This window comes from Etheostoma spectabile, chromosome 20 (assembly GCF_008692095.1).
Source record: "Etheostoma spectabile isolate EspeVRDwgs_2016 chromosome 20, UIUC_Espe_1.0, whole genome shotgun sequence".
In the NCBI taxonomy this organism is placed as follows: domain Eukaryota; kingdom Metazoa; phylum Chordata; class Actinopteri; order Perciformes; family Percidae; genus Etheostoma; species Etheostoma spectabile.
This window is the reverse complement of record NC_045752.1, coordinates 11,726,542-11,749,640: the sequence shown is the minus strand read 5'-3', so window position 1 is coordinate 11,749,640 and position 23,099 is coordinate 11,726,542. Positions and strand designations below refer to the sequence as shown.

General features: G+C 42.0%; 1 protein-coding gene across 13 annotated transcripts in view; it reads left to right on the top strand.

The window, feature by feature from the left end:
* The window catches only part of LOC116669685 (ryanodine receptor 3), a 109,869-nt gene that overhangs the window by 54,630 nt on the left and 32,140 nt on the right, over positions 1-23,099 (top strand). For all 13 annotated transcript variants that reach the window (XM_032499668.1, XM_032499664.1, XM_032499663.1 and 10 more), the window contains 26 exons: positions 806-953; positions 1,189-1,391; positions 2,208-2,382; positions 2,738-2,946; positions 3,035-3,234; positions 3,561-3,627; positions 3,706-3,866; positions 4,046-4,211; positions 5,194-5,280; positions 5,811-6,037; positions 6,753-7,560; positions 7,886-8,086; positions 9,294-9,396; positions 9,984-10,115; positions 15,134-15,407; positions 15,611-15,725; positions 16,465-16,597; positions 17,461-17,564; positions 17,665-17,800; positions 17,983-18,169; positions 19,251-19,359; positions 19,443-19,563; positions 20,136-20,305; positions 21,426-21,646; positions 21,936-22,026; positions 22,782-22,922. In XM_032499668.1, coding sequence (XP_032355559.1) covers positions 806-953; positions 1,189-1,391; positions 2,208-2,382; positions 2,738-2,946; positions 3,035-3,234; positions 3,561-3,627; positions 3,706-3,866; positions 4,046-4,211; positions 5,194-5,280; positions 5,811-6,037; positions 6,753-7,560; positions 7,886-8,086; positions 9,294-9,396; positions 9,984-10,115; positions 15,134-15,407; positions 15,611-15,725; positions 16,465-16,597; positions 17,461-17,564; positions 17,665-17,800; positions 17,983-18,169; positions 19,251-19,359; positions 19,443-19,563; positions 20,136-20,305; positions 21,426-21,646; positions 21,936-22,026; positions 22,782-22,922 — 4,689 coding nt within the window. The remainder of the gene's footprint in view (positions 1-805; positions 954-1,188; positions 1,392-2,207; positions 2,383-2,737; positions 2,947-3,034; positions 3,235-3,560; positions 3,628-3,705; positions 3,867-4,045; positions 4,212-5,193; positions 5,281-5,810; positions 6,038-6,752; positions 7,561-7,885; positions 8,087-9,293; positions 9,397-9,983; positions 10,116-15,133; positions 15,408-15,610; positions 15,726-16,464; positions 16,598-17,460; positions 17,565-17,664; positions 17,801-17,982; positions 18,170-19,250; positions 19,360-19,442; positions 19,564-20,135; positions 20,306-21,425; positions 21,647-21,935; positions 22,027-22,781; positions 22,923-23,099) is intronic.

Genomic DNA, 23,099 nt, shown 5'->3' with positions numbered 1-23,099 from the left:
CCCTCAGTGTCACTACCCTTCACAACTCTATTTTTAGAGACGTTACCTTTCGTCTCCTTGGAGTCTTCACACTAATTAAGCCAATCTAGTGCCGCCTTTCGTGTATATTTAACGACCGTGCGCGATTTTCAGATCTTTCGACATTACACATTCACACTTTGTGTTACTTTTTGAGTCTCTCTGTATTACACAACCTTTATACTTATTCCTTTTCCTTTAACAAAATTCATCATAAGCATTAAAAACCGATAAAACACATGAATAGACAGTTAAAAATAAAAACATTTAGACACATAAAACACAAGAATAAAAGTTACAGTGCAGCATAACAAATTAAACATTAAAGAAATGAACAGTCATTTAAAAAAGGCAACATCAAAAAGAAAGGTCTTCAGCCTTGATTTAGTGATATCGGGTAAAGCTTTTTAATGCCAGACCAAACAAACAGCCTGTGGTCTGCATAACCATCAAAGGATTTCAAATTCATCTCCACAAATCTGCTAAAGTAGCATTGATACCATACTTCCATGTTTGCTCATCAAGCTCCAGTGGGAGAACTGCTATTGGAAATGACACGATACAGAGGAACGTGTTACATGATATAGAGGAAGTGATGGGAAGCAGTAGCGCAATGGCAATAAATGGACAATTAACTTCTCAATTACAAGGTTTGACAGCACAGTTGTAACAAATCTAACCGTAGTGTGTTTGAGCGCGCCTACAGTACAATTTATGACATAACCAGGGATAGTTGGGGATGTTTTTCCTGCATAAAATCTTTTCTGACTGGTTCTCCTCTATGCAGGATCTGAAGAGTAAGCGTAACCCTCGCCTGGTTCCCTATGTTCTGCTGGATGAACGCACCAAGAAGTCAAACAGGGACAGCCTGCGGGAGGCCATACGCACTCTGATTGGCTATGGATACAACATTGAGCCCTCAGACCAGGAAGGCGGTGAGTCTGACTCATGGACGTTCAGTCCTGTAAAAGTATTCTGTCTGCCACTCCCTTTCAGTCGACAGTGAAAGAGAACAGCGTGTGAGAGTGTAAAATGATTGCCTTTAACCTCACCCAATGTTAGACTGTTACAATCAATGTTTCCATTATTGATTTCCTTATTTGTTGGAGGGGATTCTGCTGGTTTTGAAGCAGCAATCAACAACCTGTGGCTATCCCTTCCACCCTGTAGGACAAGTGGTTGAGCGACTCAGCATTGACAAGGTCCGCTTCTTCAGAGTGGAGCGAACATACGCCGTGAAGACCGGAAAGTGGTACTTTGAATTCGAGGCCGTGACAGGAGGAGACATGAGAGTGGGCTGGGCCAGACCTGGATGTAAGCCAGATGTGGAGCTTGGCACGGATGAGCTCGCTTTTGTCTTTGATGGATACAGGGTAAGCTGTCAACCAAACCTAAATGAATCATGTATGTAGGGCCCTGCAAGTGCCAAAAATTCCATCCTGACAAAGTGTGCAGTTTTTAAGCTTGAGCCAATACCAATGCCATCTCTCCGACATAGGATTGCTCTCGCATTGTATATAGGCACAACAAAAAAGAGATAGGTTTAAGCTATAGTGCATAGTTTCTATGTCCCCCATGAAGATTTCTAAGTAAGGACAACTAAACTGTCGGTGCGTCCACATGATACAAGCCTTCCCTGATCGCACACTGCCCCCACCCTTGCCCCACACAGTTGGTAAGGATGACACTGAGAATTTAAAAAAACATGATGGACTCTTCAGAAGCGGGAATTAACTTCACTTGAGTTTCAGCTCAAAAAAGTTGCCGGATGACACAATCTTCTGAAAACAGCCATACTGAGAAACACAGAGAGTTGTGTAGAGCTGGTAGTCTTATTTAGCTTTGTAGAAAACTATTTGGCAATGGCTTGAATGTATCGATCGTTCATTAATATAAAAAAGTTATGCACTTAAGTTAAGCTTTAAATGAGCCTGAATCTGACCCCAAGCTTGTTCTGACGGACTTGCAAATCTCTAATTGGGTCTTTGCCTTTTTTTTTGTTATTTGAATACTTTAAGTTCTTAAAACAGATAAAATTAAAAATTATGTTCCTGCGTTACAAAAAATAACATAAGTAAATAAAATAAAATACATTCTTTAATTGAGAATAAAAGACTTGAGATGGATATTTCTTAGTATATATCCTATTATCTGCTCCTGTGTGTTTTATTTTGCGTTTGTACATATAGGGTCACTGTCTAAACATGGGCAGCCGTTTGTTTGGGCGGTGCTGGCATGCTGGGGACGTTGTGGGCTGTATGATCAACATGGAGGACAAGTCCATGATCTTCACCCTTAATGGAGAGATCCTCATCACCACCAAGGGCTCTGAACTGTGCTTCACTGACTTTGAAACTGAGGATGGTGAGAAAGTTTACATGTGGATAAGAATGTGTGTGGTACCAGAGCCAGTTATAGGTGATGTTAAGGCCAGGGAGTGTCAGACGGATAAGGTGATGGTAGAACAAGTGTTTGTTCACTCATCTTTTAAAAAAGCCTTCACAAGCAGAGCATTTACCTAGCATAACCATGCTGGGGGCATAAGTGGAAAATAAGTGGCTCCCTGTAACGAAATCACCCTTATTTAATGTGTCACCTTCAAATTGCCTTTTTGCAAAAACTGGATTGATTTTCCCTCCCCTCCTACTGTGTGTTCTTAGAGGCTATTTATGCTCTCCTCTTCCCTCTCCCTCCCTTAATTCCTCTGGCTGTCCTTCAGGGTTCATTCCAGTGTGTAGTCTCGGTCTGGCTCAGGTGGGGCGTATGAATCTTGGGAAAGATGCCAGCACCTTCAAGTACTACACCATGTGCGGCCTTCAGGAGGGATTTGAACCCTTTGCTGTCAACATGAACCGAGAGGTCACCATGTGGTTTAGCAAGCGGCTGCCTACTTTTGTCAATGTGCCGAAGGACCACAACCACATCGCAGTAAGAACAAAAGCAGTGACATATTTGTTGGTAAAAATAACATCAATTGGTAACTGGATGAATGCAAGGACATTCTTCCCGTTTGCAGGTAACCAGGATTGACGGCACAATTGACAGCCCTCCGTGTCTTAAAGTCACCCACAAGACATTTGGAACCCAGAACAGCAACGCAGATATGGTATTTTGTCGTCTCAGCATGCCGGTAGAGTTCCACTCCTCTTTCAAATCCAGTCCTGTTGCAGACATGAATGGAGTCCTCGAGGAAGATACCCTTAAAGTCAAACACAGGTATGCAAAAAATCACGAATGTACGCCATTGTGCAAGCAACTCATTCCAAAGTTTTAAAACTACCATGTTTATTTGCTGATCCACTTTTAGATTATTGGCATTCATGACATCAAGTGGACCTTTCAAATTTAGTGTCAGTTAGTAATGCAAATCTTTAAAAAGATGCCGAAAGAGATGTTGGGTTTCATTCATCTTATATTAACCAAACTTAACCCAGCATCTTATAATGGCATTGAACATCACAAGCTAATAAGAGTTTAAAGATGAAAAAATCCGTCACCTGGTTTGTACTTGATAATCATCTGTTTAATACGGTTTTTGATAGATATCCATTGAGATCCGTGAGGCACAGTGATGAAAGCAGACGAGTGGACTACGGCAGCATCACTACGGTATTGAGTCATTTTGTCGTAGTACCATATGGTTGCAACACCTCCAGCGTTGGCTAACTCTTGCATGTGTCATTACAGTACTACCACTCGGTAAGGATCTTTGCAGGTCAGGACCCTGCCGGCGTGTGGGTTGGATGGGTTACCCCGGATTACCATTACTATAGCAACAACTTCAGTCTCAGTAAAAACAGATCGGTCACTGTAACCCTGGGTGACGAGCGAGGACGAGTTCATGAAAGGTAAGACCATTTTTTTTTTTTTTTAGGGAAACTCACTTCCCTTTGCAGCAGTTTGAAGTTATTTTCCTTGGAGTTCTATACTTTAAAGTTTAATGATTTTTACTTTAAACTGCCAAATTTTTCATTGAAATGTGCTGTATGTCAAGATAAAATGAGTGACTGATATTTGCACTTAATAGTGTGAAAAGAAGTAACTGCTACATCGTGTGGGGTGGTGATGTGACCAGTGCTGCTCACACCTCCAGTCGCAGCAACGTGGACCTGGAGATTGGCTGTCTGATAGACCTGGCCACCGGCCTGGTGACATTCACTGTCAGTGGCAAGGAGATAACCACATCCTACCAGGTACTGAATACATACATACCCTAGACAGGCTCCATTATGTCCAAAACTCTGCCGCCAGGGTCCTCACCCCCACACAGAGGTGGCTGCGCATCACCCAACACTCATCCACCTTCACTGGCTCCAAATTAGGTCCTGCATCAAATATAAAATTCTCTATCTCACCTAAAAATCCTTCCATGCCCTGGCCCCACTGTACCCCTCTGACCTGCTTCATCCAAAAACCTGTGGTCCTCAGACACTGGCCTGCCCTCCATTCCCCACACCATACTCTGTACCTTTTGGAGACAGAGCCTTTAGTGTTGCAGCACCATACTTTTGGAACACCCTCCCTGCACATATTCAAAATGCTACATCCCTGGACATTAAAAAAAACCCTCCTGAAACACCATTTTTTCACCACAGCCTACAACCTCCCTAAGTATAGCCACTGTAATTCTGTAAAGTGTCCTTGGGTTTCATAAAATGCACTTCATGATGTGAAAAAAGAATATATAATATAATATAAAGTTAATTTTAAGCGTCCTCATGATTTTGCCTGCTATTCGTTTGTGTCAATCCCCCAGTAAGTCTCACCACTACCGTCAACTCTTCTGTCAGTCAGCAGTTTATCCTGTTGACCTTGAGGTTAACTCATCATCTGTCTTTGCATATTTTCCCAAACAAGCCGTGACGTCTGTATTGTTAAATTTCAGATTTAGAATTTGTAGTCTGAGAACTAAATCTTAAAGAACCTTTGGAAGGGTATAATCTTCTTATGTTCTCCCACCGTCACTGAAAGTGAAGGTGATGCTTTACCCAGCGCTGAGTCATCCTGCCAGCCGACACTCTCAAACAATCATGCAGACACATACTAAGCAGTGGAGTTCTTATGATGCATCATTGAGCTGCTTTCTGCCAGTCATTCTCTGCTGCTTCTGAAGCTTTTGATGTGTTCTTCCTGTTTGGATCTGTTAGTAACTTGCTGCTCTTTTCTCTGCTCCAGGTGGAACCAAACACCAAGCTTTTCCCTGCTGTGTTTGTGCGACCCACTAGCCCTAACCTCTTCCAGTTTGAGCTGTCAAAAATCAAGGTGGAGTCCCCTAATTGATCCAGGAAATTTTTACTGCTCACAGTATGCTCGTTTTCAATTTAACCTGTCCCGCAGTACCTTATGTTACCTCACAGAGATGCAGCCTCCACACAGGATTATACTGTAGGTCCACTAGGCTAATATTTTAGCTTGCTTAAATCTGCACCAAATATACTGAGAGCATCAACAACAGGATGAATACTTGTGTCAGTTGTTTAGAGAAGAGAAAAAAAAGAGAAGGTTTTGTGACTAAGCAAGAAAGCTATCATTTATTACATAAACATAACAAATAACTCTTGTTGTGACTGTCTACTTCTTTATATAAATAACGGTGCATTAGTTCCATCTGTTCAAAATGACTGTCTATTTGAGCAGGACGTTGTGTGTCTTTTTTAAACTGCTGCAAAAAAATAAGACTGTGGAGGTCAGGGTGGCAAATGAGTGTTCAAAGCCTTGTTTGAAAATTTGTAATATTCCTTTAATTCTTTTATTCTAAATTAACTACCTCCACGTTTGGTTGCCCTCTCCAGAATGCCATGCCTCTGTCATCCGCCATTTTTAAAAGTGAACATAAGAACCCGGTGCCCCAGTGTCCACCCCGTCTATATGCCCAGACCATCAACGCCGTGCTGTGGAGCCGCATGCCCAACACCTTCCTCAAGGTGGAAACAGCCAGGGTCAACGAGAGACTTGGCTGGGTCGTCCAGTGTGTGGAGCCCCTACAGATGTTGGCTGTACATATACCTGAGGAGAACAGGTGCAGTACATGGCTTAGTGTGCTTATATGATGTATCTATTCAGTTGGATTTCAAAGGACATTGTACGTATCCTTGAAGTATAACAAATGTGCTCAATGCATTTCTTTCCTCATAAAATATAAAAGCTGTTTTGTTTAAGTATTTTAGAAAACCATCGTCGTAGCGCTTTGATTAACGGGAGCCTGACCCTTATTTTATTAACCTGTGTGGTAAATAACACCTGTCTGTAGGGCTGGGTACTAAATTCAATACTTATTAGCCACCGTACATATTGCCTCCTTAGTATCGAGTATCAAAATCCATTCATTCAAAACCAAATTTCAATGCCTAATAAGTAAATCTCATCAGCATCAATGATCCAATAAGCAATAATGCAGCATGCTTCAACCAAGATCTTATAATGCTGGTGATTGGTTGTCTAACGTTACACGTCATAGAGGCATGCAATAAAAATGTTACGTTACACACAGAGACGGGGCTCACGTAGTAAAATGAAAAATAAATAAAATTATTTGTGCCGTAATGATTAATAAAATTAGTATTGAAAAAAGTACCGTTCAGGAACCGGTATCAAAGTAACAGTTTTGGTAATGGTACCAGTATCAAAAACCTTTTAACAACTACCAGCCCTACCTGTCAGGCGTCTAAAAAGACCTAATCAGAACATTAGAATATAATCCTCTCCTGCTACTCCTCTCTCACTTCTTTTCAAAGGTGTGTTGACATCATGGAGCTGTCTGAGCAGGAAGACATGAGGAGGTTCCACTACCACACCCTGAAGCTCTACTGTGCCCTCTGCGCTCTGGGCAACACTCGTGTGGCCCACGCCCTCTGCAGCCACCTGGACCAATCACAGCTCTTATACACCATTGATAATCAATACCTGTCAGGCATGTTACGTGAGGGCTTCTACAACGTCCTGATCAGCACCCACCTGGAGACAGCAAAAGAAGCGCGACTTATGATGAAAGATGAGTTCATCATCCCCGTCACGGCTGAGACACGTTCCATTCGCCTTTTCTCTGATGCTTCCAAAAAGCACCTCCCACCAGGGGTGGGGCTTAGTACCTCCCTCAAACCCCGGCTAAACTTTGCTCCGCCATGTTTCATCAGCACTAAACGGGAGCAACATCTCTACAGTCCCCAAATCCCACTGGAAGCATTGAAGGAGAAATCAATTTCAATGTTGACAGAGGCTGTTCAGGGTGGTGGCCACCACATCCGAGATCCTGTAGGAGGAGGGGTGGAGTACCAGTTTGTGCCAATCTTGAAACTCATCAGCACCTTGTTGACTATGGGTGTACTCGGTAGCGAGGACGTCCATAAAATCTTACTGCTCATTGACCCAAATGTTTTCAGACAGACACGTGAGGAGGGGGCTACAGGGGCCACAGACAAAGAAGGACTTACAGGGGCAGAGGAGAAGGCAGTGGAAGCTGGAGAAGAGGAGGTCACCAAAGAGGCTAAACAGCCAATGAAAGGACTGCTGGAGAAGCGACTGCCTGAGCCAGTCAAACGACAGGTGATAATGAGCAAATATGATCATCATCTTATATTTGTTAAACCTTCATGTACACTATAGAAGGTAAATCACCAACCCCTGTAATATCAAAAAACATCTCTATCTACAGTACACTCACATACTCCATACCAGCACCACGGTAATAGATCCATTCAGAAGTCAGTCAAATATGAAATAACTCTGACGTATTGAACAAATGATCTTTAATAAGTGGGGTAATATGATTCAATAAGGCTGTTTGTACGTATTCCTAACAGAGTTGCTCATAACAGCTACATCTAGATGTGCAACAGTGATGCAACTGTAGTTGTTTTCTGTTCCCCAGATGTGTGAGCTGCTTCACTATTTCTGCGACTGCGAGCTGAAGCACCGCATTGAGGCCATCGTGTCTTTCTCTGACAGCTTTGTGTCCAAGCTGCAGTACAACCAGAAGTTCCGCTACAATGAGCTGATGCTGGCCCTCAACATGTCTGCTGCTGTTACCGCAAAGAAGACCAAAGAGTTCAGATCGCCCCCTCAAGAACAGGTGAGATAAGGCCAGAGTCACTGCAGGGCTGCTGGGTAGGAAGTAAAAGTTGTAACTAACTCAGGGTGTATTATGTTCAGGTCTGCTCAAATTGGGGTTGGACAGATTGGACTCCTACACAAGTTGTCCCACACCGGCTGGTGCAACAAAGCTAACTAGAGAGTGAGGAAGATGTCAGTGAAACACAGTCTGCAAAAAACCCACTATCTCTAGAGAGAATCTCTAATTAATTTTCCTGGTGTGAAAATGTTGGTGACCAACGATCGATGCTAAAAACTGACAAGAGTGAAACAGCATCCCCACTGCCTACCCTGTACTGTCATGAAAGCCACCATCATTTACTCTTATGTGTAACGAGATGTACATTTTTAAATGAAACAATGTACTTCTGCTTCTTTAAGATGAAGTCTTTGCTAATACTGGTATAGACTATCCGTCCACACTAGGAGGAATGTACGGTAACACCTCTCTTTACTTATTCACTGTAGAGTTGGGACATATTTATGCCGGCAATTTCACAACAATTCTCATCTCTGTTCATGTGATACGGACAACTCTTAGGTTTTTGCCATGTGAGCTCATTGATGCTTATGTGACCAAGGTTCAAATCACCGACGGAGGGTAAATGCCAGGAAGTGTGCATCAATTAGAGCTGATGAGTCTTACAATAAAGTACCATTATGCATCAAATGATGCACAAACCTGGCTAATTCAGAGGAAGCTGTTATGTAACTTTCGTAGTTTTGCCACATACATTGCAAATTTCTCTCCCCACCCTCAGATTTCCTTTTTAGTTTTCATAATGTCCAAATTCCCTTGTTTTGGTTTCAAATTGTATGAGAGCTGAGGGCTGCTCCAAATGTTTCAAGCATTCTCTTTTGTGTGTATTGAACAAAGCCTCAAGGCGCCTTCATCCTTCTTTCCTGTTGTGTCATTGCTCCAGTGAGCGTGAGCACACACACACATACAGTATCCCTTTCGGGTCATAGCTGGAGATGGGAGTTGAGCACTTCAAAGCTACTTTAATGACTTGTCATGGTGTCCTTCGGTCTGTGAGTGCCGAGGGAGAATTAGCCACTTAAGCTATTTTTTCTTTTTCTGTGAATCCTACAGTGAGCTCGCATCAGGTTCAGATTGCTTTTGAAACTAAAGTACCAGACATTGTTTATGCATGTAAATGTCTGCTTTCAATGTTTCCATACTTCAGATCAACATGCTGTTGACCTTCAGTGTGGGCGAAGACTGTCCGTGTCCAACAGACATCCAGGAGGAACTGTATGATTTTCACAACCAGCTCCAGCTCCACTGTGGTAAGATGTGGAAAAACCTTTTATGAGCTGTTTTATTGGTTATCTTCATCATGAAACATTCATTATTGTATTTAACTTGATACAATTATCTTATATGGCTTAGATTAATTGTAGAATTTTGTATGTATAAAAACATATAGAGCTATGACTTTTTCGATCTATTGCTTCGGCTGCCATTGTGTCAGCATCAGCTAAACTGTTCCAGTGCTTGGTCTCAGAAATGCTCTCTTTTTCCCTCCCTGCATCTCTCTCTGTTTCCCAGCACAGGAGTTATAGTTCAGTGCTTCTCACATTGCTCTGACATCCTGATGTTTTGATAAATAATTGATTTGCCCAACCCTCCGTGGTACAACCGATCTAATGGCAGTCTCAGCCATGCCACATAGCACCCACCTGACATGGCACCATCAACACAGAGAACAATGAAAAACTACTCGAAATTATTAAGAAATAGGAGTTACTGCACTCCCAATGCTACACATCATACACATGACATGTCAGCTAACCCAACAGGAGAGCAGAGATATTGCTGTAATATACTTTGCTCTCCATGTACTGTACATAGCATGTCTGTTTTTGTTGTGCAGGAATCCCTATGGAGGAAGACGAATACGAGCAAGATACATCTATCAAAGGCCGCCTGCTGATGCTGGTGAACAAGATCAAAGGCCAGTCCCACAAAGCGGAGGAGCCGACGGAGAAGGAGCAAGCCGCACCATGTGAGGAAGTCACTGTTTTTGTTACTTCATAATAATAGTGATGCAACAGTGTACCTGCTGCATCAGTGTACCTGGGTGTGGGTGACAAACCCAATTGACATATCTGATTGGCTGGAGGAGGGGTGTTAAATCTTTTTCATGCATGCATTGGCTCACAATAAATTCATATTCTGGAAAGCATCCAATCGCAGCCTTGTTACTTTAGCAACATACTGAAACAGTAGCAAGATCGGTAAGCAGTTAGTCTCGCATTGCCAGACCTATCTCTGCAGCGTGAGTAAAGTCTGGCTACAGCACAGATAAATTCTAGGTAGGGCTGAACAATTTGGAGAAAAAATTGAAATTACGATTTTTGAGCCAGATATTGCAATGAGGATTCAATTTGGGATTATAATTGTTTAAGTTTACCTAAGTTCAATATTCACTGTGTAACAGATACATCTTGTCATGGAGCATTATAACATGAGACACTATCTGCTCTATATTCTTATGTAAAGATGAGAACATAGATATGAATTCCCAGCAATAAGAGTTTTTCTTTTAATAAGCATGGAAAGTTGAATCTGTGATATGTAAGATTATTCCATCATTAATCTTATGTATAGTAATGTATAGTAATAATAAAAAGGAATAAGAAGTGTTATACCAAATGTTACACCAAACAATCAACTAAATATTGCACATTCCATTAATCGCGGTCTTCACAATTAGCTAAATGCATTTTATAAAATCTCGATTTTGATTTGGAAACGAGTCATCTAGAATAGGAGGAAAAAGCGCGCTGCATTGTTCTATTTTGGTAATGCAACACCATACACATATATACATGGTACACATGTAATACATGTATCTCACACTTGAAAATACACACAATAGAAAATAAAATAACAATGAAATAAAACAAAACCAATAAAAGGCAGCCAATAAAGGAACCAGCGCAGCATCCTTATACCCATTACATGCAAACTGTTAAACACAAACATAAACAAACACTGTATGTGTGCCTGCACATCTATAATTGTCCTCAATTCACAAATGCCCCACCTCCCCTCTAAAAGTTGGTTGTTTGCATTTCTTTAAACCAGTCGTCTTGGGCAGCGTTAAGATTCCAGAAGCATCGACAGTGCCCCTGCAAAATAGTCTTGTTAGCTTGCTAGTATGGAGGTCGTTCTTTTTGTTCCCCATAGCAAGAGGGATTTTGACACACAGCAGCAGGGGAAGGGCAAAGCCGGACATCCAGCGCTTTGCCGGATGCTTCCGGCTTGTCAGGCTTATCCTGGCAATGTACTTCCGTTGATCTAGACTAGTAAGCAGTCAAAGTCCAAATATTCAAAACTTGCAAAGAAGTAGTGCCTTTGATATTGAAGTTGTTCTTTTTCTATACTGCTTGTGCAAAATGTGTTACTTTCCCTTAAAAGCATACGTTCTTACACACGGTATCCATTTACTTTCCACTATATCCAGCTTGTTTATGGTCTCATTTCTTTTTTTACGAGCGCTCCGTCTGTAGTCCTCGCTTAGAGGGATGTAAGAATTAAAAGCAGGAGCTCCTGTATTGCAGCTCTAGTACCCTCAGTTTTGCCTCTATTTGTCTGCTGGTGTCATGTGGACTGAGTCCCCGAGTGGCAGTCATTTCCATTTCAATTTCTTTTCAATTTCATTATGGTAATATTGAGCTGGGTGAAGGAGAGGCTCCAGAGTGAAGCTGCCCCAGCAAACCAGAGAGAGGAGTGATGAGAGGGGAAAAACACTGATGATAAAACCCCATCCTTTACCTGATTGAAGCCATAGACACATAACCAACGGTATAAATACACATCAAGTTATATCTAGTTTTCTATCTCAAGTATCACTCTATGTAAGAGGCTACCAATCAAGTTTCTAATTGCAAATTATTACTTAACTGGTAGAAAACAGTCTACTTTGTTCTGTTGGCCTTCAATAGAGACAGCAGTGTGTTATTTCAAACTGTTGTTCACTGTTGGATCTTTCCAGGTTTATTAGCGCATGTCTCCATTTATGGCTGCAATTTGGCTCTCATATGTAACCTCTGTAGAGCATTAACCTATTCTGGCAATAAAACAAGATGTGTGTATGCCTGTAATTGCGTAGATGGGGACTAACTAACATTAAACAGGGTATTATATTACTTCTGAAAACCACTTTGAGAATCTGTTAGAAATCTATCCATCTTGGTCTATTCTTAGAAGCAAAGCTGGCAACAGGAGGTGGCCAAGTTGCAGGTGGATACATTTGGGATGAAATGTGTGTTGCTGAAAGGCAATCTCTCCATTGGGATTTGGTGTGACCCTGACCTGGAGCATTTAAGACCACCACGCTGATCTCCAAGGAGCAAGGCTGGATGAAAATAGAGGAGTGTGTATTTCTCAATAAAAGAGTGCTTTGGGTGGTGGTGGTCTCTGTGGGCGGTTGTGTGCCGGCTGATTGATTAGAAGGCTGGTTTGCGGTAGCAGCTGCAGTTCAGTAGCATCACATGTACTTCTAACAGCTGGTTGCATCAGAAAGGGAGTGGAATAATTCAGAATATCTGTGGGATAATTCTCTTATCTGCAAAATGTTTTTTTCCATTCATTTTGGGATTTATATATAATGTATGTTGGGGGTAAAGCTTTAGATGTAGTGTCTGAGTTTTTGATTAATATTTAACAAAAGCTTTCCAAAAAAACAAACAGCCAAACCAGCTGCTCCGTAAGGCTGTACTCAGAGCTAAATGCTAACATGCTCAATGCTAATTCTTAGCAGGTGATGTTTACTATGTTCCCTATCATAGTTTAACAAGTTAGTATGCTAACATCTCCTAGTTAGCACTAAACACAAAGTAAAACTGAGGCTAATGGGAACGTTATTAGTTTTGCAGGTCTTTGGTCATAAACCACTGTTACTGCATGTTTCGTGATTACCTAATTTTTGTTTATTTTTATTTTGTTTGGAATTGGATGTATTTTCTTTGTAGGCACATCATTTGAGAAGTTAATGTGACAGTTGCGATACTGTATATTTTGAAAATAAAATCTTATAGAAGAAGAGGGTTTGCCAGGAGACATGAGGATGGCCAGAGTGAAGATGACATGATATATTCTGCAGTGTTACTCCAGCCATAACTTTTCCTCCTTGCACAGTGAGACCCTGAAGATACAAAAGGCGCTGTCGTCTTTGCCATTATTTCACAGGAATGAAGTAAGAGGAGCGTAGATGTCGTTTTCCTCCTCTGATGAATGGCTTATCCTCCAGAAATATTTAATGCTTAGACACGATGACTTGCCTTAATGGAAGGTTTGTGAGAGTATAGGGATTGTGTGTGAACTCTCACACTTTAAAAAAAACCCTGGCTTCCATCAATGTAACGCTAGACAGCTCCGATTTTGTGTGTTGGGGTGTAGTGAGGGCAAAGTGTTAGAAGGATGTATTCAAGAGCCAAATAGACCGAAATAGAACAAGCAAGTATGTTTGATAGTGTGACGGAATAAGAGTGTTTAGTGTTGAGGTGTTGTGAAGCATCTTTGCTGAGAGGAAGAAATGTTGCTACTCATTTTGGTGCAAGCTGGTGCTTCTGCCCTTTCTCTGAAACCCACGCAACTCTCAGCGGCAGGATCAGTTACTGCTGCTGGCTCCCCACCCATCAAGTCATGTACACACACACACACACACACACACACACACACACACACACACACACACACACACACACACACACACACTTGCACTGATTGACAGCTTTATGTCAAATAGTCTTTGGAAAACCAACTGATCCAATCATCCAAACATCCACAGGGGTTTTAAAAACACAATCACCTAATTGCAATACTTTTAAGGAAATCAATTGTGTATAAACAACTTCATCTTTTATGGTTCTGAATTGTTTAATTAATGTCTCCCTCTTCCCTCTTTGTGTATTCATTCCCCAAGAACAGACTCACAAATATATGTGCACACCCTCTTAAACACACACATATACACACACACGCACACACACCCTATTGATCCAGTTTTAATGATGCCTTAAAAGTAACCCTCATACGAGCTGTCCAGACAAATGTCTGTTTAACCACAGAAGCAGAATATTGTTCTGTACAGAACTATTAATACCTTGTCACATCTCTTCCGTTCGCCTTTCCCCTTTATTTGTTACATAACAGGGCTTCCTTTTCGCTCCGCTGAAAATGTGCCTTTTCATGAATGAGCTTGTTTTCTTTTTGATAGAATAGAAGAAAATAACTCTGACATTGTTGAAACACAGCCCATTACTTTTCCTTTAGAAGCTGGGGCTTGTAGAGGTGGCTGATACACGCATGCAGTCCTATTAGCTTGACTCAAGCCACACGAAAGACTTTGAAGAAGCTGCCAGTCTTTTTTTGTTATGTACTCAAGGTCTTATTTGCATCACAGAGCCAGTGTGGGAATGCAGCCTTTGAATTGATTGCTGAGGCATGGCTTAGAAAAGTGAGCATCCAGTCAAGTGGAGGCCTTTTTAACAACAGTTAAATGGGGCTTTATGTTTTGCGTGTCTGTGTGTTTAAACTGTTTGTTCACATTCATAACAACTACTTACCTGTATTAGGCTTATATTTATGTCACTATTATGTTTAAAGCTTATTTTGCTGCCCCCAAGAAAAATATTGCTGCTTTATTTATGTTAAATTATGTAATTTTGATGTAGAGTATGACATGTGAAGTGACTGGTCCATTGGCAGATGGCATTTCCATAAAAAATCACTTTTAAGGATTAACTGATGTTACATAATATAATGTTAAAGGGCCATTCCACTGGTTTTACATCTTACAATTTACAATTGAAGTGCAAGATTCAGCGTTTTTGGACTAATAATCACATTATCTCAACAACGTTTTGACTATTCTTTTTGTCTTTTGTGCTCTAAGTCCACCAACTTAGTTAAATATGAAGTTCGTTCAAAGCAAATACACTAATTGTCATGCAACAAGTTCCTTTTTAAAAGGAAATTACATTATCAGTTATATTTACCCATCTTTCTTGCCAGCTAATCTGAAGGAGCTGATCTCTCAGACGATGGTCAGCTGGGCCCAAGAGTGTCACGTCCTGGACTCAGAGCTGGTTCGCAAGATGTTCAGCCTACTGAGGAGGCAGTATGACAGCATCGGGGAGCTGCTCCGGGCCATGAGAAAGACTTACACAATTAGCGCTGCCTCCATCCAGGACACCATCAACCTCCTGGCCGCCCTTGGTCAGATCCGATCTTTGCTGTCTGTCCGTATGGGGAAAGAAGAGGAGAAGCTCATGATCGATGGACTTGCGTAGGTTCCTCAGAGGAGCCACTCTTGTGTTATATATGTTATACGTTATCTGCTCACCTTTTCTTCATAAGTAAAAATATATAAGTACATATAGTTTCTGGTTTTGCTATCCTTAGATTCATGCTAGTTTGGCACACTACTGAAAATGCATTTGTGTTTTTAGTAAATACCAAGTATCCATTTTGTCTTTTGTCCCTCTCCAGTGACATCATGAACAACAAAGTCTTCTACCAGCACCCCAACCTAATGAGAATACTGGGCATGCATGAGACCGTTATGGAGGTCATGGTCAATGTGCTCGGAGGACACAAGTCCCAGGTTAAACATCTTCTACTTCTATATTTCTCTCTGCTTACACAGGCCGTTAAAGAGGCCCCCACACATTTCACTTCCTCGCCAAAATGAACGTTGGTCACTGAGAGAACTTGTGTTTCAGTCCAGTTTTGTGTATTATCATTTGTGTGTTAATGAAGACATGGTCGGGACGCCTGGATAGCTCACCTGGTAGCATGTGCACCCCATACAAAGGCTCAGTCCTTGTCGCAGCGGCCGCATCTTCAACTCCAACCTTCAGCCCTTTGCTGCATGCCAATCCCCCGCTCTCACCCCTTTCACATCTCCAGCTGTACTATATAGTAAAGGCCTAAAATGCCAGAAAAAAATAATCTTTAAAAACAAAAATGAAGACATGGTCCCAGTAGGTGGGCTTTCTCCTCAGGCTGACAGCATCAGAGTCTGGGATGAAGGGTAGAAAAGACAGAGTAAGGCTGGCTGGCAGTGTGTGGAGGTGTCAGGCTTTTTAGATGTTAATTAGGAGCATATACGGGCAAGGGACTGCATAGTAACAAGCCTGGAGAAAGTCATTATAATAAACTCAACACCCCTGAATTAAGCAACAACCTCTCCAAAACCACTTGGTATCAAATTGTACACATGTACACACTTTGTGTATTTTGTGTACTTGCATTTTTTTATTTGAAATTCCATTTATCTTGTTTTAAAAATCTAACCATGGACTATTTTTTACCCTACTTAGTCTGTATGTGCCATTCCACAGGAAATTGCTTTCCCCAAGATGGTGGCCAGCTGCTGTCGCTTTCTGTGCTACTTCTGTCGGATCAGCCGTCAGAACCAGAAAGCCATGTTCGACCACCTCAGCTACCTACTGGAGAATAGCAGTGTGGGCCTCGGTGGGTACACATCTATGTCTCTGTTAAATTGCCACTCTTTCTATTATCCATCATGCTCCTTAAGGATTACTTATGTTTATCTACAACATTATTTTACTGGATGAAAGCCACACGACTTGATTAGGACTGTAGGACATGCTGGAAAATGTTTTTAAAGATTGATGGTACAGGCCAAACATACCTGTAAAACCACCTCTAGGATGCATGAAAGACCAATTCTAAAAACTGCGAGCATTCTCTTTTAACATAGGTGATACAATGTAGCTACCCTTTTGCCATCACAGAACTTGTTCTGTACTTGTGAGCACACACTCACGCGTGTGTGTAAGTAAGTAATTGTGTGGAAGCGCTGAGAATCTATCAGCAAATATAGCAACTCATCTCTCATTCTGTTAGAAGATGACGGTCCCACAGTCTCCGAGAGCACCCCGCTGGGGAAAGAGAGTGTCTCCCTTGGATGCTCACACACATGCACCCAGTCATGAATGCATGACACACACACTTCACAGATTGCTCATTAGGCAGGTAACAACAAGTTATGTACAAAATTGTCAAATTCCACGAAGAATTTACAAGATACAACCACAGGATTAAAGATGTTTGTATGCACAGTGCTACATAAACTGGTTCCCGTAAACCTTGTGGACGCTAACATGAGTACGTGACAAAAGCAAATTGTTAGAGGATAACACTTATTTTAAACAGGCATTGGCAGATTAGCTACCATTAATATTAAGGAAGGAGTCGCAACACTACCCCCTGCTGTTTGGAAAGCACTTTGTTGCTATATAAACACAGACACAGGCTAATATGAAATAAAATTGAGGAAATGGTTGACCCTAACAGTGTGCTTTGTATTGTAGCTTCACCAGCAATGAGGGGTTCCACTCCTCTGGATGTGGCTGCTTCCTCGGTGATGGACAACAATGGTCTGGCTCTGGCACTGGAGGAGCCTGATCTGGACAAGGTACAGCTCAACCTTTGTGTTACCGTAGTGTGTAAAAGGAGTTTGAAATCACCTAGGATGAATAGATTTATGCTGGACTATGAATGTGCTGTATCCATAGGTGGTCACCTACCTAGCAGGCTGTGGTCTCCAGAGTTGTCCAATACTCCTGGCTAAAGGTTATCCAGACATCGGCTGGAACCCCATTGAGGGGGAGCGTTACCTTTCCTTCCTACGCTTTGCTGTCTTTGTCAACGGTAAGACTGCAGGGACCATCCAGTTTCTTTCTTTCTTTCTTTCTTTCTTTTTTGTTTAATGTTTATTATTGTCTTCATTCAAGCATGCAGAAATATATAACATAGGTCCAACTAGCTTTGAACTTCATTCTGTGGCTTTTTTTTAATGTATGTAATCCTATGATCTCACATTTATGTGCTAGGTGAGAGCGTGGAAGAGAACTCCAGCGTTGTTGTCAAGCTGCTCATTCGTCGTCCAGAGTGTTTTGGACCTGCCCTAAGGGGGGAGGGAGGGAACGGCCTGCTGGCTGCCATGAAGGAAGCCATCAAGATCTCTGAAACGCCGGCTCTGGACCTGCCAGGCTCTGTGCATGGTGTCAGCTCTGACGTGTAAGCAAAACATATTAAATCAATACTGAGGACTTAACCTTAAAGGGACAGTTGACCCCAAAGTCAAAAACACATATTTTCCCCTTTACCTGTAGTGTTTTTTTATCAGTCAAGATTGCTTTGGTGTAAGTTTCCCCGTGTTGGGAATATCAGCCGTAGAAATGTCTGCCTTCTCTCAAATATAATGAAACTAGGTGGCACTAGACTTGTTGTGCACAATGCGGTAAAAAATACATTTGAAAAACTAAACAGCAGTATCTTTTTACAGAAATTATGACCTGGTTAGTTAACCCAGAGACCTGGTTGTGAGCAGTTTATGTTTTCATGTAGAAAATAAAATAGTTTCTGCATCTAGAAAGATACATTGCTTTTTGAAATGTATGTTTTTAGCGCTAAAGCGTGATGTATGCTTCTGCGTTAAATCTTTTGCCGTACGTGGAGACCCAGACCTACTCCAAACCCTATGCTGCAGCCTGACATGCACCTCTCAAAAAATGTAACTGCTTGTTGCGGCGACGCTCGGCCGAGGCTTGGAAGCTTTGCATCATCCCTTACTCTTTTCCTGCTTCTCCTTCTCCACAAACAACACGTTTAACTTTTCCTGCCACAGATTTCCCACCGTCGTCAGAAAGAACAGGGGAGATACTTTATTTCTTTCACAAATGTCTCTAGAGTCGGTACTCGCTCAGAAGCTAATCGCCATCACTCTCTCACTGTCTCTACCACACACTCCCCACGCCCACACAAATGCCAACCGTGCTAGAGATCGACACACACCAACGCACAAGTACTGTATAAACTTCAGACCATTTACGTAGCCTATGGCGAAAGCTTTGTGTGGAGCCTCTGCACACCCATAAATCACGCTTTAAGCACCCCAAGCTCAATCCTATCTAGATCCAATTATATTTAAGAGAAGGCAGACATCTCTACGGCTGATATCTCCAACACTGGGCAACTCACACAAAAGCAATCTTGATTGATAAATAGCACTACAGGTAAGGGGAAAGATATGTATTTTTGACTTTGGGGTCACTGTTCTTCCTCTGTTTCTGTTCTTTCTCACTTTTTCCACTGTTAGGTCTGCTGATGGTGACGATGAGGAGGAGGTGGTACACATGGGCAATGCCATCATGTCCTTCTACTCTGCCCTCATTGATCTGTTGGGACGTTGCGCCCCAGAGATGCATGTACGTTGGATCGAAGTGTAAATTTATTTGTTGATTTTCTCTGACAAATTTACCATATTTTCACTTCCATTCTTCTTCTTCAGCTTATCAACAAGGGGAAAGGTGAAGCTCTGCGTATCCGTGCCATTCTGCGCTCTCTGGTGCCGACTGAAGACCTTGTGGGAATTATCAGCATACCTCTCAAAATGCCCATCCCCAACAAAGGTACTCTACAAGATGTTCACTCTAATATCACAGGTCATCATACTGCACACCTTTATACTTCCACCAGAGGATGCATCCCTACCATTTGCATGTTACTACAGGACGCCACGTGTATCTCACATAAAGATACAATGGTTTTAGGAAAGTCTGCACATTCAGTGCAAGGCGGAAGGTTATTGATTACATTTCACTGCTCATGCCTTTTTAATCAGCACAACGCTTTACTGCACACTCCCATTGCTCTGAGTAAGCCAGATCATTTCTATAGCCAGCTGTCTTGCTCTATTGATTGATCTGCATAAGCATGGCAAGACTCGTTTTTTAAATTTGCTTCCTAGAACACTGCCACACAAGCGCTGTCTGAAGGCCAAGAATGAAGCGATGGCACTAGCACCAGAAAACTCTCATCTACATGCTGCTACATGCCCCCTAATGAATACACATTGCTTTCCTAATCAGAAAGGACTTGTCATTATGCACTGTGGTCTGTTCTTAGGGTATTTCACTGCTCCACACCTATGCAGTTTACTCTATATTTTGTGCCTTTCCTTTCCCGTCTCAATCTCTTTCAGATGGCTCTGTTACTGAGCCGGACATGTCAGCCTGCTTCTGTCCAGATCACAAGGCCCCCATGGTGCTGTTTCTGGACAGGGTGTACGGTATCGAGGACCAGAGCTTTTTGCTTCACCTGCTCGAAGTGGGCTTCCTTCCTGACCTGAGGGCTGCTACCTCTCTGGATACGGTGGGTAAAGCTAACAACAGTGCAGAAGAGAAGTAATGAATGGCCAGCCTCTGTAACAAGAACCTTATCAAGGTGTTTCAGGAGCAACAATATTGGACAACCTTTTATACTAATGAGGAGCTCCTCATTAAGCCTTGGTTTAAGTTGGTTGATCAATGTAATTGTTATTTACTCTTATTTATCAACAAAAAAGGCTATGGAGTTTTAAATAGATGGCTTGGTCGGCATGGGGGTGCAGTGGTCAGCACTGTCACCTCACAGCATAAGGGGTCAGGGTTGGACCTTCTGTGTGGAGTTTGCATGTTGGCTTGCGTTTTCTCCGGGTCTTTTGTCTCTCTCCCACAGTCCAAGGACATGCAGGGTAAGTTAGGTTAATAAGTTTAAGTGTTTACTCTAAATTGTGAATGGTTGTCTGTCTCTATAGCCCTTTTCACACAGCCTGTTCAAGGTACAATGTATACAATGCACTAGTTTATTTGAGTTAAGGCCGAGACAGGAAGGAGATCCCTGGGTAAAGTGTTTCATATATAGCTCTGAAGGTGTTTGCCCCATTCAACAGTTTTAATGTGGCAGAAGCTAAGAATATCCTCTGTAACATCACATCAGACAAAACACAGTGCTGTTCACACTGACAGATACTCCTGCTAATTTAATCAATGCAACATGCGTCACCGTCTGATATCTGGAAGTGTGTGTGTAATATTACCGTACTCTCTTTAGCTTAACACGTTTTGCAAGATTATTTACAAGACAACTTTGTAGTGCTCATTTAAACCCTAGTTGTTAGAAATGGTCATCAAAGACACTCTTGCATTTTAAAGCAAGGCTAGGTTTGTTGTGATATGTTATGTATGTTTACAGGCTGTTATAGAATAACCAAGGAAAAGCTTGACTTCTGGATACGTGAAGGTTCAAGATTCAATGTTTTTCAGGACTTAAACAAAAGTATTTATTGAACTCTATTGAGGAGAAATGTATGCACACAGTACAGTTTAACCACAATGTGTTATTGTGTAGTGCTGTCCCCACTCTGAGGTCCCTCTGTGTCCCCTAGATGCATAGATCTCTCACTCAAACTGTCAAAGTTTGTTATGCCAAGATATTGTTGTTCTTTCCACAGGAGGGTCTATGTACCACTGAGACAGCCCTTGCCATGAACCGCTTCATCGGCTCAGCCATGCTACCCCTCCTAACCCGCTGCGCTCCTCTCTTTGCCGGCACCGAGCACTACGCCACCCTCATCGACTCCACTCTGCACACCATCTACCGCCTTTCCAAGGGCCGTTCACTCACCAAGGCCCAGAGAGACGCAATAGAGGAGTGCCTGCTGGCTGTCTGCAAGTGAGGAACATATGAAACTTTCTACAACTAGAGTTAAAAGTTTTCTCTAGGTTTTGTTACTAGTTATAATACATCAATCGCTTGTTGTATCTCAGCTGGAAGGAATAGCTAAGATCAACAGTACATTTTATCTGCTTTCTAACAAACTCTATTATGACTCAGGGCCTGGTTTCCCTAAATATCTCTCTAAATCAGCAACACAAAAGTGGTCAGAGTCCAAAAATGTTCTGGCTTAAGGCAGCTCAGGGCAGCAACAGCACTCTTATATCTCTCTCACTTTATTCTGCAGGCACCTTCGTCCCTCTATGCTGCAGCAGCTCTTGCACCGCCTCGTCTTTGATGTGCCCTTGCTGACCGATTACTGCAAGATGCCTCTCAGAGTGGGCAACAATTTTTCACTTTTCTCACTCTTTTCAAATACATTTGACATCCTATATCTTGCCATTTATCTTTTTTTGCATGTTGGATTGCTTGCATGCTTCAGTTTTAGTTGTTTCCTGTCTGCCTCTTCTTTAGTGTACTTTTCTACACAACCTAACCTTTGTTTGTCTGTGTGGTTGCTGCTGGATTGTGCCTTACTACCTTTGTTTATTAGATTGTCAGCTAGGGGGGAGGGACCAACAGATAAATACCAAAAACTCTATTACAGGTGTATATTTAATGTACTAATAATACTCAAGTACACCTATGTCTCTCGGAGACACACACACTCCTAGGTGCACATCACTAACACACCCGCGGTGTTAAACATCTAGTGTGGAAGAAGTGGGCAGGAGGCTAAACAAGAGGATAACGTATTGGACTGTGTGAGAACAGGCTTGTTGGAACCCAAAGAGAAATACTCAAGATGTTATAGATTGTGACTAGCCTGCAAACTGGTTTACACACTTGTTCTATACATGCACATACATTTTTGGATTTCTTAGTGCTGTGTGTTGGATAACTGATTTCCTTTTTGACGCGCTGTTAGCTATACATGCATGGTCCAGAGTCCAGTGCCAGTGTGTTGTGAGCATTAGTACAGGCTGCATATTTGTTGCCTGTCACTGAAAACACAGTTAAGCAACCTGTTTACTAAATTATGTTTGTTTATAACTCTGCTTGCCTTGACCATTGCCCTATGTGTGTCCTCTAGTTGCTCACCAACCACTATGAGCAGAACTGGAAGTACTACTGCCTCCCATCAGGCTGGGGGAGCTATGGCACATCATCCGAGGATGAACTACTGCTCACCAAGAAAATCTTCTGGGGAGTATTTGATTCTCTGTCACAGAGGGTGAGGGGTCACTTAAGTTCTTTCATTTCAAGGTTTGCAATTTCATTGTGACTTTGTCATTTCCTATAGCAATAGTTGTTAACATGGATTTGGCAAAAGCCTAACATCTACTTAAAAAAACATTATGCTATACTAAAGTGATTATCAGTAAAATAAAAGTCACCTAATTCATCACAG